We start from the raw sequence: 12592 nt of genomic DNA on the forward strand, positions 1-12592 counted from the left end.
TCATTAAGGCAATATATACAGTATGTGTTTTGTACCAATTAGTGTGGGCTGTTTTGATAAGATATGCACATTTTCTTATACACTGGACAATCCTTTGCTTTTCAAAAGCCAAACGTAAAGCTGTTTTTTTGGGACGCCAATGATATACCGCTGTCAGGTGGGCCAAAATAGTGGGTGGTCACCAGGTATTTACTGGATTACTTAGCTGAAGTTCAAGTATGCAGAGCCAGCTGTCTCCTAAGTTCTTAAATGTGGCAGTCGTCATGCTGTGCAACAGCTGATCGCAGAGCTGAGGGTCTGTTCGGTAGTTTATGGCAAGGTTCCTCATTGTATTGCGGTGTTAGGGCATGTTGGCATTGTTAGAACAATCACATTATTTTAAAAGCTACTCTGCAGTTCTGTGGCAACCAATGCAGTATCCTGAGACTCAACACTGGGTGCATTGTCCCCCCGCGGTCAAAAGAAGGTGGAGAGCTGCATTTGGATCCTGCATATAGCGCCTTCCGACAGTTCATTGTTGTTTAACAAGGTGGCAACCACATCTGGATGTGGATCCTTAGACATATAGATAGAACACAACTAAAATGTCAGAACTTGGAGAACTATCCTTGAATAACTGCACCGATTTACAACTTGATATCCACAAAAGCATCATTCAGGAACCCACGATGTGCACACTGAATATCGATGAGACACAATACTGAGGATAAAATTCCGAAAAAAATATAGACAGTTAAGTAAGTAAAGATATTCTATACCTAACTCTACTTATATGTACCTACGCAGTACATATATCTTCAAAGTATGATCCCCAAAAAGGCCAAACTCGACCAGTCGACTGATCGAGTATGGCTCATTTGGCTCGTTCTGTGATCTTGCTCTGCTGGTGGGAACATTTATAGTGTGCCACCGGGATACCCTCTTTGTGAGCCCTGGTCAAGGAGCAGGGAGACCCTTTTCCTCGGAACCACCAAAAATATCTTCAAGGTATGTAGATGTGGAGTTAGGAATAGTAAATCTATTCTTCCCTATATGCACTTAGTTTCCGATGTTATGTCCTTGATTTCTGTCCACGATATTCTTGCACAACAATATTCTGGAGGTCAATATTCAGTAGTACAATCACATCCAGGTTTACCATTAGTGGCATGAGATTTTTGGTGACTAAAAATGAAGTGCGGGCAGGGCTGAGGAACAGAATTGTCTGCAGGTAATGAGGTCCTTTATGCATGGCTTCCATCTTGGTTTCATGTAATTCTACCCTAGACACTAAAACACTAACATGGGCCTCTGAGACATTTGAACTAGCTCTCACCTCGACCATGTTTGAAAACGTATGCCCTTTCACAACCGCTTTCTTTGATGATCCCTGCATTGGTTATATGGCAATATTAATTTATATGAATACCTTTTAATACTCCTCATGTTGACATCACTCACCTTGATAATAAAATCAGCAGAGAGTGGCCCAGCCATCCTTAGTATCTCCTTGTCTGGAAAGCGCTGGAAATCGACGCTGGTGTTGTCCACTAGGAAAGCTCCTGTAATGCTGAGCCTGTCCTCTCCTTTGATACCCTGCAGAGTTTTGGTTTCCAGATCTGGGCAAGAACAACAACATTATCAAGACAACAGAACATTCTCCAACTACTAGGGCAGACAGAGAACATATATTCCAATAGTGTGCGAATGTTTGAACTCTATCCACATCATATTCCCCAAAAGCTTTTTCGGTGTATAAGTGTGTGTTACTCCTGACTTTAGTGTGATCAATTACCTCTATGTTGAAGAGCTCAATTCTGGTTGAATGTGCTAATGTTGGATTGAAGAGGCCCACTGATTGCTAAAAGGGAAGGCGGCTGCTGGTAAGCAAGATTTAAGTGGAGTCAGGGCTATGGGAACAGTGAACAGGATATAGCTCTGGCAAAGAGGGACAGAAAAATGGTCTGGGCAATAGTTGTTGACTTCCATGATCTTTGGGTTTCTTAACATTGGCCGTGGAAGAGAGATTGGATTCTATATCTAAGCCAAGAAACTTGACCAAACACAATATATGCTAAAACTAAGGGTGGGTGGAACTCACGGAATCTGAATTAGTGGAATTCCACAGAGTTACATTAAAACTCTGCAAGATTCTGCTGAGTTTTGCCAACGGGCGGCAATTGGCACGTTGCATTGTTGCTGCTGTGATTTAGAGCAGGGAAGTCGTTCCACACTGAAAAATCAGTGGGAACAGCACCACTCGGCACTCCAGTGGGCGCAGCTACTCAGTTGATTTTGCTGTGTCACAAGCAGATTTTCTACTTGAGGAGCAGATTTCTGACTGCGAATGGTCAAGATCGCAGGCATTTGAAAAAAAATCATCGGGAATTGCGGTAGGTTACACCAAATCTCGCTCACCAACTTATCATTCTGGACACACGTGCAAGAAAAAATTCCTCTACGAATGATCGGTGGAATTTAGACAGACCTCCACATTACAAGAGTAACGCAGTGTTGCCAAAATTCCTGCTGGACAGAATGGAGTGTTTCACCCATCACTAGCTAAAACAAGAAGGTTTAGTGAATAGTGAATAAGGTTCCAAAATGTTGCAGATGGCATGGGATATCTCCCAGTCGCTCATTACAGTTGAAGCTTTCTGAAAGTAGAATCTAATTGATAAGGTGTTATAACGAAAAATTTTAATTCCAAAATAACCTGACCACAATGATGAGCATAGCAGATGGCTTGGACTAGTGTCAGGTCTGAGGGTACAGTCAGAAAAAGTTGTGATTGTCCCATTAAATATGCACAGTACGGTGGACCTGTAGACTTTGAAGTGTGACCTCTAAGCTGGGCATATTAAGTACCCGGGAATTAGAATCTATCATACTGGGGGCCACGTTGATGGAGGGACACCTGGGCCGAATACTGGCAACAATGAGAATGAGTATGGAACACACTCCTGTTGTAATTGATGGGTAGGACTGTGCAAACCAAGGTAGCTATAATTGGGATAGGAATGTCCCCTGCTTGGTAAACAGGGGTGTACCCCTGCCCGGAGTGCCAGGCTGCATGAGAAACTGATATCCTTACTTTTTTTTGGCCCTAAAGACACAGTAATCTAGCGTTTTTGCTGATGCCTGAGTATGTTCCTGTTAATGAGAGTTCCAGATCATTTCTGTGACCTTTAGGGTTCAGCATACTGTATTTTGTGAATCCTTAGAGTGAACAGACCTTTTTCTCTGTGTTAGAGAGAGTTTGGTCTGCTGACCACTTTTCCACTTTCGAGCACAGTTCAATTGTTCATACAAGGGGTATGAGAGGCAACATGTAAATACAATAGATTCCAGGGTCTAAGTTTTGAAAAAATGAGTCCATGTCGCTGTTTGTAGCCTTGATGTGTTTTTATTACGCAAATGCTGGGTTTTCATAAATGCACAGCCAACACGTTTCGCCCAAACATGGGCTTCTTCAGGGCAATTGCTGGGTGCTGTACTCTCGCCAAGGTCATAAAGTGAGATCCGCAAATCTTTGAAGGTCCGTGCCAGGACGTAGGAATGGACATAAGAAGTTACCGCTGAATACTGATGCCACCGAACACGGATCGCGTATTTATCGCTATTTACAACTACCCCTTGCCTCTGACACTGACTAATCGCGGCAGAGACAGAGAACTTTGGTCGCTGAATCTTTTTGGACCATTAGTTACCCTTAGTTTGAGGCAACTTCTGATTTCCATTCTTACATCCTGACACGGACCTGAAAGATGACTTAGTATGTTTGGGCAAAACGCGTTGGCTGTGCATTTATGAAACCCAGCATTTGCTTAATAAAGACACATCAAGGCTACAAACAGCGGCGTGGACTCCTTATTTTTAAACTTAGACCCTGTAATCTATTGTATTTACATGTTGCCTCTCATACCCCTTGTATGAATATTTAACTTTATGGTCATGTGGCAGCTGGCCATTTGAGGTGGGCGATATCCCAGAGGGTAGTGACTAGTCTGGCAGTGCAATCCTCCTGAAAACCTGGCTGCCTCTTCCATTAGTAGCAAAGTTCAACTGTTATACTAACCCCCAAAACCTTGCACTCCGCGAGAGAGACAGGGAGCTAGACAGAGAGAGATAGACAGAGAGAGAGAGAGAGAGAGAGAGAGAGAGAGAGAGAGAGAGAGAGAGAGAGAGAGAGAGAGAGAGAGAGAGAGAGAGAATGTGCATATCTCTCTCTCCTCTCTATTTCTCTCTCGCAAAGGAATATTACCTGAAGTCTGCAGTTTCTGCTGGATGAAATGAGGTTCTGCCTAAAGGGGCTTGAAGCCTTCAAGCAAGGAATGTGTCTGACCCTGTGGGAGGAGAGTCTGTCCAGGAGGGGAAGCTGGCTACCACAGAGAGCGAAGCCAAGAGTTGCCTGTGCTGTAAGGGGGGGTCCCCTGATCTCATTGAGCAGTTTGTGTGAACTGAACTAAAATATTTGCAAGAACAAGCACCAGTGCCAACTGCAAATTTTCTCTAAGCCCAAGAGACTGATACGGCCGCTGCAGAGTTCAGGTCCCGGAGTCACATCCCCACTGAATTGGAAAAGCCCTATGTGCCCAAGAGGCCGCAACTTTCAAAGACAAACCATGAGTGATTCATCGGCAGGTGTCTGCTGTGATCGGGGTACTCTTCCCTCTGCCCCTCCTTCACCTCCTCCACCTCCTCAAGGACCTTCTTCGTTCGTTTATGAGTGATCAAAATGGTTGAGGGTAATGGCTGTATATCGGCAGATTTACTGCCATAAAATTCTGCCACCACATACAGGGAGGTAATTTAACAAAACAATGTAGTATATAAGGACTTATGCTGGAAGCAACTATAATAGATGAGAATGAAGGTTATCGTGTGCAAATTACTGGCTGTTGGCCATTTCCAGATACTATGAGACTGATCAGGACAGAAGAGGGTGTGAAGTAAACGTTTAACACAACTTAGCCACAAGGGAGCTGTGCGATTGGACGCAGGAAGTTGCCATTTCTGCATATGTCGGTTGCTACTATGCTTTATGCTCAGATTGCTGCTTTGCTCAGGATCTTCGACCTGCCCGTATGCTTCCTTGATTTCGTTCCTCAACCTCCAGAGAACCAAGGATTGGAGACTACACATCCATGACAAAATTTCAGTAGTGTTTGTGTGTACACAGTAAAGGGTGACTGAGCAAAGGGCCATGCTTCCAGCTGAGCTGGTGGCCACGGTGGTGACTGGCCATGGGAGCATGCTTATGCTACTGCTGCTTAGCCAAGTAAGCAGCGTATTAATTGGCTGACGGTTCTTAGGCTTGCACTGCAGACAAACTACAAATTGGCTCACACGGAGTGCTGTCTGTGTTATTCATTTGTCTCTGGTAAGCCTAGGGACAGGCAGTAGGTAGACCGGCACAAAAGCAGGTTCCGCAAGGCAATTCTGACACGCTGAAGCCTGTGGAAAGTTGTGCAGGACCTTAGGTGCATTGACAATGGTATTTACTGCCTCTTCAAGTCTTGTGTCAGTGGTGTGCAGGCCCCTCAAGTCAAAAAATTAAACCAAATCCAGCATGCGGAACATGGTGGTGTGTGACTCGTTGTTTCTTTCATCACTGGGGTAAGTTGAGGAACTGAGATGGAGCTGAGAGCCACTAAGACGAACCGGCTCCTGTAAACACTCACTCAGAGGCCGCAGGTACATGAGAGAGCTAAATCGCCTGGACAAGTCAGTGAACTGGGAAAGGAATCCAATACAGGGATCATTACACAGGAGTTTTGCATCCCATCTGTACCCCTACTCTGCATCCAGTCTTTGGTCTGTTCCCTCTCTATTCAATCCATCCTCTGGTTCTTCTTTTCATCCTCTGGAATAGTTATCCCACCCTCCTGACCAGGGCCGGACAGAAAACAAAATCAGTCCTAGCAAAAATGTTCAAATGAGACTGCAAGAAACCATGGCAAGAATTCGGCCATGGATAGATGATGGTGGCCCACCCTGCTCTGAAGGCAGCCCCCTAGCTTGCAGCACACCAGGAACATGCCAGTGTGACAAAATGGCCAGCCTGGCCCTGCTCCTGACTTGTCGTCTCCGGCCTATACAGCTGGAAAGCTCCAGATCTTACTCTTGTCACTATCTGACTTTATGGATGACATTTATATCAACAAATCAATTGTATGCTAGGTATGTCATACCATTTAGCAACCACACAAAAAAAAACAAATACCTACATTTCCAGAGATCAGGGAAACTCGATAAAACAACGTCCAACTAGTTAATTGTGATAGCGAGCCCCTAGTGTCAAGTACTCTTAACGACTGCTAACTAGCACTTTGAAATCTTCATGTTCACCATGATATCCCTCGTGCAGCCTCCTTAAATATTTATATTGAAAGAAAATACTTCACCATCACTGCGGGAGATCACTGCCAAAAAGCTTTTTTATTGTGCATTAAAAACACAATAACTTGCTTAATGTGCACCTAGGCGAACAATAAAGTAATATCCTCGGAGTAGCATTTCACTTGTGGGAAAATCGGTTTATTGAAGTCAGCTGCCAAGGTAGATGGGAAGAGAGATTGGAAACAAGCAATGGCGGATTTCCCTTGTGCAAGTTTTATGGGAAATGAAATGAAAAAGTAGCACAAATAACCTGTTGTCTTCCATCTGTTGCAGAAAAGAATAGAGCAGAAGGGAACCAAAAACCATTTCGACAACTTAGCATGATATTAAGAAGTATACTTTTTATGAAACTGATATGTTTAGCCAAGTACTCAGACGTCCTACAGCCAGAACTGTATTGGGTTGCCTTTGGCGACAAAAACTTAAAATGGTCGCTTGGCACAGTGAAAGGCAGGCTCTTCCTGAATGTGTTGCCCCTGTTGCATTTGGACCCCTCTGCATTGAAACGTCCCCTGGTTCTCGCCTGACCTTCGCAGACTGACCAACCTGCTGTTCCAGCCTGACCCTCCCCGCCCTCTCTCAGGCTGATTCCAAAACAAAACCCACAATTCTCGGTTCCTTCTTCTTCTGTTTAGTCTGCCTGGGTTGGTATGTTGTGTAAAATTGTAGCACGCGCTATCACCTAGGAGGGTATCCAGCTGCTGAGCGGGAAAGAATCCAGCCTCGCTAAGGGCGGGTGGTGGGGTTATTCATAAAGCCGGGTCTTCAAATTCTTGTAGAACTCAAGGAGTGAGGAGGAGGCTCTGACATGTAGTGGTAGTTCAGTCCACAATATCATAAGGCGGTAGTGATGGTTAATACAGTCGCACATCAAAAAGTATCAGTAATTCAGCATTATCCGTTTCCAGTATTCATATGAATGAATCAGTTACGGTGCCATTTGAGGTTACAAAGGCATCCCACTACCAACTATGCCAAGTCAACAGATATAAAATACCTGTTGTTGAAAGTCTGAAAGATAGGGTGAACCTCGGCACTCTATATTGTCATTTCAGCAATGTGCTATTAAGATTTAACTCGATTGGCCAATACCCACAGATCTTGTAACAAAAATGGTTTCTTCAGTAGGTGAACATTATACAAGTCTCAAGCAAACAGAGAAGAGAATATCAGAGAATCAAGTATCATTTTGTTCAATTTAATGTAACGTACACATTATGTGCATGAATCACAAATTCTTTGAGCACTACAAGCTAAGTAAACAGTGATAACCTGACTGGAGGTCCTAATCCTAGGGCCTTCCTGGTTGTTGTAGATGGCAAAACAATCGATGGCAGCCGACACGTGTTTCCTAACAATGATGTAACTTTTTCAAGGCTTATTCTCTGTCAGTTGGATCATTGGTATGGTGTTGGGCCTTTTAAGCAACCTTAGTGTGCGTGATTCTTGCACTACGTAGAGCCTGTAAATTATATAATGTATGATCTCCCCTGTGGTACATCAAAGTTTGAAGTATGGAGTAAAAATAGCTCGGGAGATTCCTTCAATGAGACCTGGTGAGGTCTATAAGGGGAAACTCGCCCCGTTAAGATCCTCAACCAATCAGTGGGCAATTCCCAATTTCAATAAAAATGGAACCTCTTCTAACTGTCGAAAAACAGACTTGCCACCATTATGTTAGATGGCCAGCAAATGTGCTGAAGAGGCAAGTGTATGCACCGCAAAATAGGGCTTCTGTATGTCCCTATTCGAGGTCCCAACAAACTTATTTTCAGAGCGATCTCCACAAGAAGTTTGTTACAATATATGCCGAGGTTCACCCTATCTTTCAGTAGTTCAGTCCACGCTTTACGGGCGAAGTAGGAGAAGGCACGATCTACGGATCTAGTTCTGCGTGTTGGCTCTCATTAAACCAACAGCGTCCTAAACTCTGGGCAAGCTTCAATATTCTAGGTCCTTAGCAGGATAGGTGCACACATTTACTATTCTAGGAAGATTGCTTCATAGAACAGAAGGTGTGTGGTCCTGCCTGGGTATCCTAATGCACAGGTGAAAAGCATTTTCTATAAAGTGTATGACATAGGAAGCATACCTTTTAGTAGAACCCATAAATGTAGTTCATGTGTTACCAAACATTGCAGTAAAAGACCATCACCTCAGTAATGTGCCCTGCTTAAACATTGCCCTTACTATATTGCGTGCATACAGCAATACCACACTAGCTCAACAGTGTCCTGTTCAAAACTTATTCTTCCATTATTGGGTGCACACATTGTGAGCAAACGTTTCCTTTTCATATTGGGCGCAGAAAGGTTTCCAAAAGCAGCTCAACCATCCCCTGCCCCTTTCTTGCCCTCCCAGCAGTGGACAGGAACAACTTTACTAACGTTTATGTAGAGATATGGGAAGGACACTCACTTAGGAAGTCCCCTTGCTTATGGGAATTTGTGAACCCACAGCCCTCTGCTCTGCTTCCCTTGGCAATCAACTATTCCTGGCTCCTGGGCGAACAAATTGAGGGTATAGCGTCAAACGTGAAAGCAGATTTGACCGTGCACATCAATTGTGCTAAATGAATGTGCAGTCTAAATTAGAGATTAAACCAAAAAGTGAACGAGCGACTAAAAATCGAGTTAGAAAAGTAAAGTGAATTAAATAGGAGTGCATTCGAATATGAAAGAGTGGAATGACAAACGGTCTGTGGCCAGGCCTGCAGCCAGGCCCTGTGGCCACTAACTTGCAGGCAGCCAACTCCCCGCTGTGCAATGCAGAAGGTGTGGGGTTCGCCACAAGATCTGGTCGCTCTCAGCCAGACCCCATCCCCTGGGTTCAACTTGTCAGAAAAAAGGGAGGGGCATACATCCCCTCCTTGAGCATTTGCAGACCCCAAGAATCTCATCTCCCCTTTGCAGGCCCTCGCGACCCATTCCCCAGGGGCCTTTGATTTTAACTAAGTGTGGGGTGGGGTGGGCTGCCTGTGGGGTGGTTTGCCGCAGTGCCTGGCCACAGGCCAGGCTCTGCGGACAACCCCTTGCCATGCACGGCCAAAGACAGTGCGCAGCAGGGGTTGGCTTTACCTATAGAAATAAAATATTACTTTGTATTAAAAAAGCTATAAATTCACTGAACAAACAAAGGTTAATGTAATGTTATAGTTAGGTAAATATGCCAGTGACAACATTAACATTTTGAACTAAAAACCCTAGAAATTAATCAGTTATAATGAGCAGAGCGAACTATAATTTACACCCCTACCATGCACTGCTTATGACCTCACAAATAACATCACACTTGACATGTTCTATGATATCATTTTTGACATCACTGATGACATCTCAAATTAAATCATTGATGAGATCATCCAATAAGTGTGTTAGTTATGTTTACAAAACGCATCCCAAATGACATCACTGATGACATCATCCAATAAGTGTGTTAGTTATGTTTACAAAACGCATTTGCTCCTAGTGGATCATAGGAGTGTAGATGTATTGAGCAAATTTAAAAAAACTTTTTATAGAAGAGTAACTCTGTCTGCAGATTGTCACTAACATATTCAACTAACTGTAACGTTACTTAACCATTTTTTTTTCAGTGATTAGATATACAGATAGATCGACAGAGACTGATTGATCGATCGATCGATCTTTCGATCGACAGACAGACAGACAGACAGACAGACAGACAGACAGACAGACAGAGACAGACAGAGACAGACAGAGACAGACAGACAGACAGACAGATAGATAGATAGATAGATAGACTGGGCTTGTCTGCTGCGGCTCATTTCGCGAGTCATGCACCAACAGAACTAGCCAGTTTCCATGCCCTCTCATGGATAGGGGTGTGTCAAGAATAATATGTTAATTAGTCAGTCTGTGCCACAAATGTCAAGTGGCTTTGTTCACTGCTCGTCATCTCAGCCAGGTCTAGCTTTTGAGCAAACCACCCTTTGCATTCTGAGGATTGTAGACTCATAGGTATGACGGAAGCCTCAAAAAATACAAGTCCCAAAAGGCAACTTTACTAGGCCCATGCTAACCTTGCTTTGCACTGGTTGTATAAGTGTTCTGTTGTGGAAAATTAGTACGGTCTGGTAAACATTATCTGCGCCATCTTGCCTTTTTCCCCTGATGCCACACTTTTTGTCGTGCGCACCCGTCCTTTTAGGTGCCTCGATCAGAACAACCCTTTTGCATGCCACTGGCCCCCAGCATAGCCCTCCTCCCTCACAAAGCCCGCACTCTGACAACCCCCGCTCGCACATGCCTTGGGTCATAAACCCCTCTTCAGCGCAGCTCTGCCTCAGAACCCCATCCTGTCCCCAGCGCGACACCTCCCTTCCTTCCTTTCATGGTCCCAGGCCCTTTTTTGATACAAATCCCCTTTTCCTGTGTGCCCGTTTGTCTTCCTCGTTCCCAGGCCGACACCTAGCTCTGCCGATACTGTTCCTTGCCCCTCCCCGTACAGTAGAGAGATTCCCTCATCAAAGGACCCCCGAGTTGATCAAAGCCCTCACCCTATGAGATCCGACCAAACCCCCACATTCCATGAATCGGCGGAATGTCCAGCTGCGCGGTAGTCATCACCTGTTGTGACCGGGGTGAGGACTTCAACTGTAAATGTGTGTGGGAACGGGCCTGAAGGGGAGATTCGGAGGGTATCCCTCCGTACATCAAAGCATTGCCAAGAATGTGTTGTATGTAATAAAGCAATAAACCTGTGTATAAGAGGCCAGGCCTCAGAGATGCGGTTAGAGCACCTCATGACGATACCTGCTGTCTGAACTGATGTGTTCTCCTCCGGAGAGAATAAACCTTGTTTCCTGCCTTCCCGTCTCCAGCGCCTGCCTCTTCATTGATTAATATTTCGTGGGTTAAAGAGGCGATACCGCCGGGCAAATATCGATTGTCCCTGACATAGTTTTAACAATTGGCGTCCCAAGCGTGGGGCCCATCAGCGACTCTTGGATCCAGTGGGAGAGGTCCTGACGACAGAGTGAACGACTGCAACGATCGGGAGAGCTCTTGCCCAATAGACCCTCGTCTGGCAGCCGATCATCCGAACTTCACTGGTTCCGAACAGACCTCTCCCGAGTGATCTACGGTCCTGACTGGGAACCATCAGGAGTGCCGCGAGGAATACGAGGAAAAGAGGACGATCGGGCGCTGGATTCGGAAGATAGGAAACTGTCCATACGGTCCGGGTAAGGTCGTGTAGACACGACGAATAACGAAATAATTGTTTAATTGTTCAGAAAATACTAGTATTACTCTTTGTTGACCTATTTGGAGATTCACTGTCTGCACACGAAGAAACAGTAGGCTCTTTCTCTTTGCAAACAGTGAAGGATAGGTAACGCAGCCGTCGCGCCTATCTTTCTCCCCCACTGAATCGATTATTTATTAACGGCCACTGATTAACTGTTTTTGACCCCGAGCTACTGTTCGCGGATTGTTTTCTGGAGATTCTCTGTCTACAAACAGGAAAGAACAGGTTCCCCTTTGCAGATAGTGAAAGGGTAGATGACGCAGATCTTTTGCGAATCTACTTATTCTTCCCACTGGTCCTCTTTTTGTTCATTTGATATTGGTTCATAAGGTATTCACTGCCTGCAAACAACGTAGAATAGAAATATTCTGTCTAGTCTTTGCACACAGTGATAAGATAGGCAGTGCTGACTTTTGTCCCTCGTTGTGAGCTGTCATGTCTGTCTTCTCCCCACTGGTCGATAGCTGGTTCAGCCCGGACCGTTTATTAGAGGTGGATCATCTAGCTCCGCTGGAAGGCACCCCTAATAAAGACATGTTCATAAACTATGGATTAGTTACCATAGCCTATAGTAAACTGTGGCACAGGTATACCAAAGAAAGTCAAGAGAAACAGTGGCCACTGATAGGATCCTTCGATCTTGATAAAATAGAAACGTTAGAAATAGCCCTTCGTGATAATAAGACAACGCCTATTATGCTCGACTGCCTCGGTATGTGGCGCAAAGAAGCAATGCAACGAAAGAAAAGAGACGAGGACAGAGCAGGTAAAGGAACATATCGACAGGACGACCCCAGGACACAACGTCCCGAAAGTAATCCCCCGACACTACGCACAGGACGGCCAGACTTAGGGCAAAACCAATGTGCTTTTTGTAGATATGCCGGGCACTGGAAAGCCCAATGCCCGACTCTACTGAACGTGAGTAGGAGCAGAGGAC

The 12592-nt window shown here is 44.8% G+C and overlaps 1 protein-coding gene across 1 annotated transcript in view; it reads right to left on the reverse strand.

Moving 5' to 3' along the window:
• The window catches only part of ADAMTSL1 (ADAMTS like 1), a 677686-nt gene that overhangs the window by 425443 nt on the left and 239651 nt on the right, over positions 1-12592 (reverse strand). Inside the window, exon 7 of the mRNA XM_078677817.1 lies at positions 1441-1598. Within this exon, the coding sequence (XP_078533943.1) occupies positions 1441-1598 (158 nt within the window). The remainder of the gene's footprint in view (positions 1-1440; positions 1599-12592) is intronic.

This window comes from Lissotriton helveticus, chromosome 2_1 (assembly GCF_964261635.1).
Source record: "Lissotriton helveticus chromosome 2_1, aLisHel1.1, whole genome shotgun sequence".
Classification (NCBI taxonomy): domain Eukaryota; kingdom Metazoa; phylum Chordata; class Amphibia; order Caudata; family Salamandridae; genus Lissotriton; species Lissotriton helveticus.